This window comes from Eschrichtius robustus, chromosome 11, assembly GCF_028021215.1.
Source record: "Eschrichtius robustus isolate mEscRob2 chromosome 11, mEscRob2.pri, whole genome shotgun sequence".
Taxonomy (NCBI): Eukaryota; Metazoa; Chordata; class Mammalia; order Artiodactyla; family Eschrichtiidae; genus Eschrichtius; species Eschrichtius robustus.
This window is the reverse complement of record NC_090834.1, coordinates 46,528,808-46,530,670: the sequence shown is the minus strand read 5'-3', so window position 1 is coordinate 46,530,670 and position 1,863 is coordinate 46,528,808. Positions and strand designations below refer to the sequence as shown.

The window sequence follows — 1,863 nt, the reverse complement described above, 5'->3', positions numbered from 1 at the left end:
GTGGTGAGATTGATTGGAAAACATGTTGGGATGGGGCCTGAGGATTTTTAACTGTGCAAAAGAAGCTGCTTAATGCTCAACATTAATCTCAACTCAGAAATTGGGCCAGTTTTCATTTACTTTCTTAAGGGGAAATTAAATGATAGAAGGGACATATCCGTAGTGGGGTGTGCTTCTCTCATGTATCTCATAGGAGAGTAACTTTCCTTTTCTTTCTCCTCAGGAACATAGAATCTCACAAACTACAGGATTCCAGAAATAACTCACCTTCTGAATCTTGAGAGTGAAGAAGTTGAAGATTTTGCTGGGATCATATAGGTGCCCCAAAGACCTAGAAATGGTGTTGCCTAAAGGTCAAGATGACTGGTCCAAAGAAGACATTGTGAAGTTATTGGAATGTATGGAGAATAACATTCCATCCAATGACAGGCACACGTTCAAAACAACCCAGTCGCTGATGGACTGGGAAAAAGTAGCTTTTAAAGATTTTTCTGGGGAAATGTGCAAACTCAAATGGTTAGAGGTTTCTTATAACTTGAGAAAATTTCGCACTTTGAAAGAATTAGTCCTGGAAGCAAAGGAAAATGTTAACAATCCTTACAAATGCAGAAAATGCAAGAAGCATCCTGATTTACCCAAGAAGCCCTTGACAGCTTACCTCCGCTTTTTCAAAGAGATGCGACCCCAGTACAGCCAAAAACACCCTAAGATGAGCAACCAGGAGCTGACCAAGGTTCTGTCTGAGGAATACAAGAAGCTTCCAGAGCAGCTGAAGCTGAAATATAGTCAAGATTTCCAGAAGGAGAAACTGGAGTTTGAGGAGAAAATGGCACTATTCAGAAAACAGCACCCTGATCTAGTCCAGAACTCCACGAAATCTGATGTCCCCAAAGGAAGCCAAATCAAAGCACCAAAGAAGTTTCAGGGAAATGTGCAAAAAGTGGAGTCTTCCCCAGAAAACAATTTATCCATGAAGAGAAAATTCCATGGAGAGCCCAAGAAGCCACCTATGAATGGATATCACAAGTTCCACCAGGATTTGTGGTCGAGTAGGGAGCTTCAAGTGGTTCCCCTGAGGGAGCGCATGGTGGAGATTAGTAGATGCTGGCAGCGTGTCCCACAGAACCAGAAGGAGCGTTATAAGAAGGAGGCTGAGGAACTGCAGAAACAGTACAAGGTTGACCTTGATCTCTGGCTCAAGAGTTTGTCTCCTGAAGAATATGCTGCTTACAGAGAGGCAACCTATACTAAGCGTAAGAACATGAGCATGACAAGGGGCCCAAACCCCAAGGTTAGAAGGATGGATCTGCAGTTCCCATCATCAGGGAATCTTCAAGGAGGGCCTGGACTGGAGCAGGGGCTTCAGTCTCCAGAGGTAGAATCATCAAACACTATTGGAGAACATTCTCCTGCCTCAGGGAGATCAGAAGAAAACGAGAAAGATGAGGAAGAGGAGGAAGGCAGCAACTCCTCAGACCACAGCAGTGGGAATGAAGATGAAAATTGTGAGTCTGAGGACAGTGGCTCCAGCTCATCTACCTCAGGGAACTCTTCTGACTCAGATTCCAACTGAGCTTTGTTCACCATCTGAGTGATGGGATAGAGAACTTCCTAGCAAATGGACATGGCATCTGCATCAAATTAAAGCATTCTTCTCCCTGTGCCCTTTCATTGCCTTCCTTCTTTCCTTCCCTCTTCAATATAAAGTAGGAGGGACCTGTTGGATAGAAGGCATCTTGTACAGTAATTTCTTTCTCCTCCCTGTAGCCCAAGTCCACCCCCAGAGACAGTCAATGCAATGAAGACTCTTGGAATAAACAATGAGCTGGTTGGGCTGCAGTGCACACTGGGCTAGACTGAGTT

At 44.3% G+C, this 1,863-nt stretch overlaps 1 protein-coding gene across 1 annotated transcript; it reads left to right on the top strand.

Moving 5' to 3' along the window:
* Positions 1 to 325: 325 nt before the first annotated feature.
* Positions 326 to 1,573, top strand: UBTFL1 (upstream binding transcription factor like 1). Its single transcript, XM_068556076.1, has one exon. The coding sequence runs from the start codon at positions 338 to 340 to the stop codon at positions 1,571 to 1,573; it is 1,236 nt and encodes a 411-aa protein (XP_068412177.1). The 5' UTR covers positions 326 to 337.
* Positions 1,574 to 1,863: the final 290 nt, after the last annotated feature.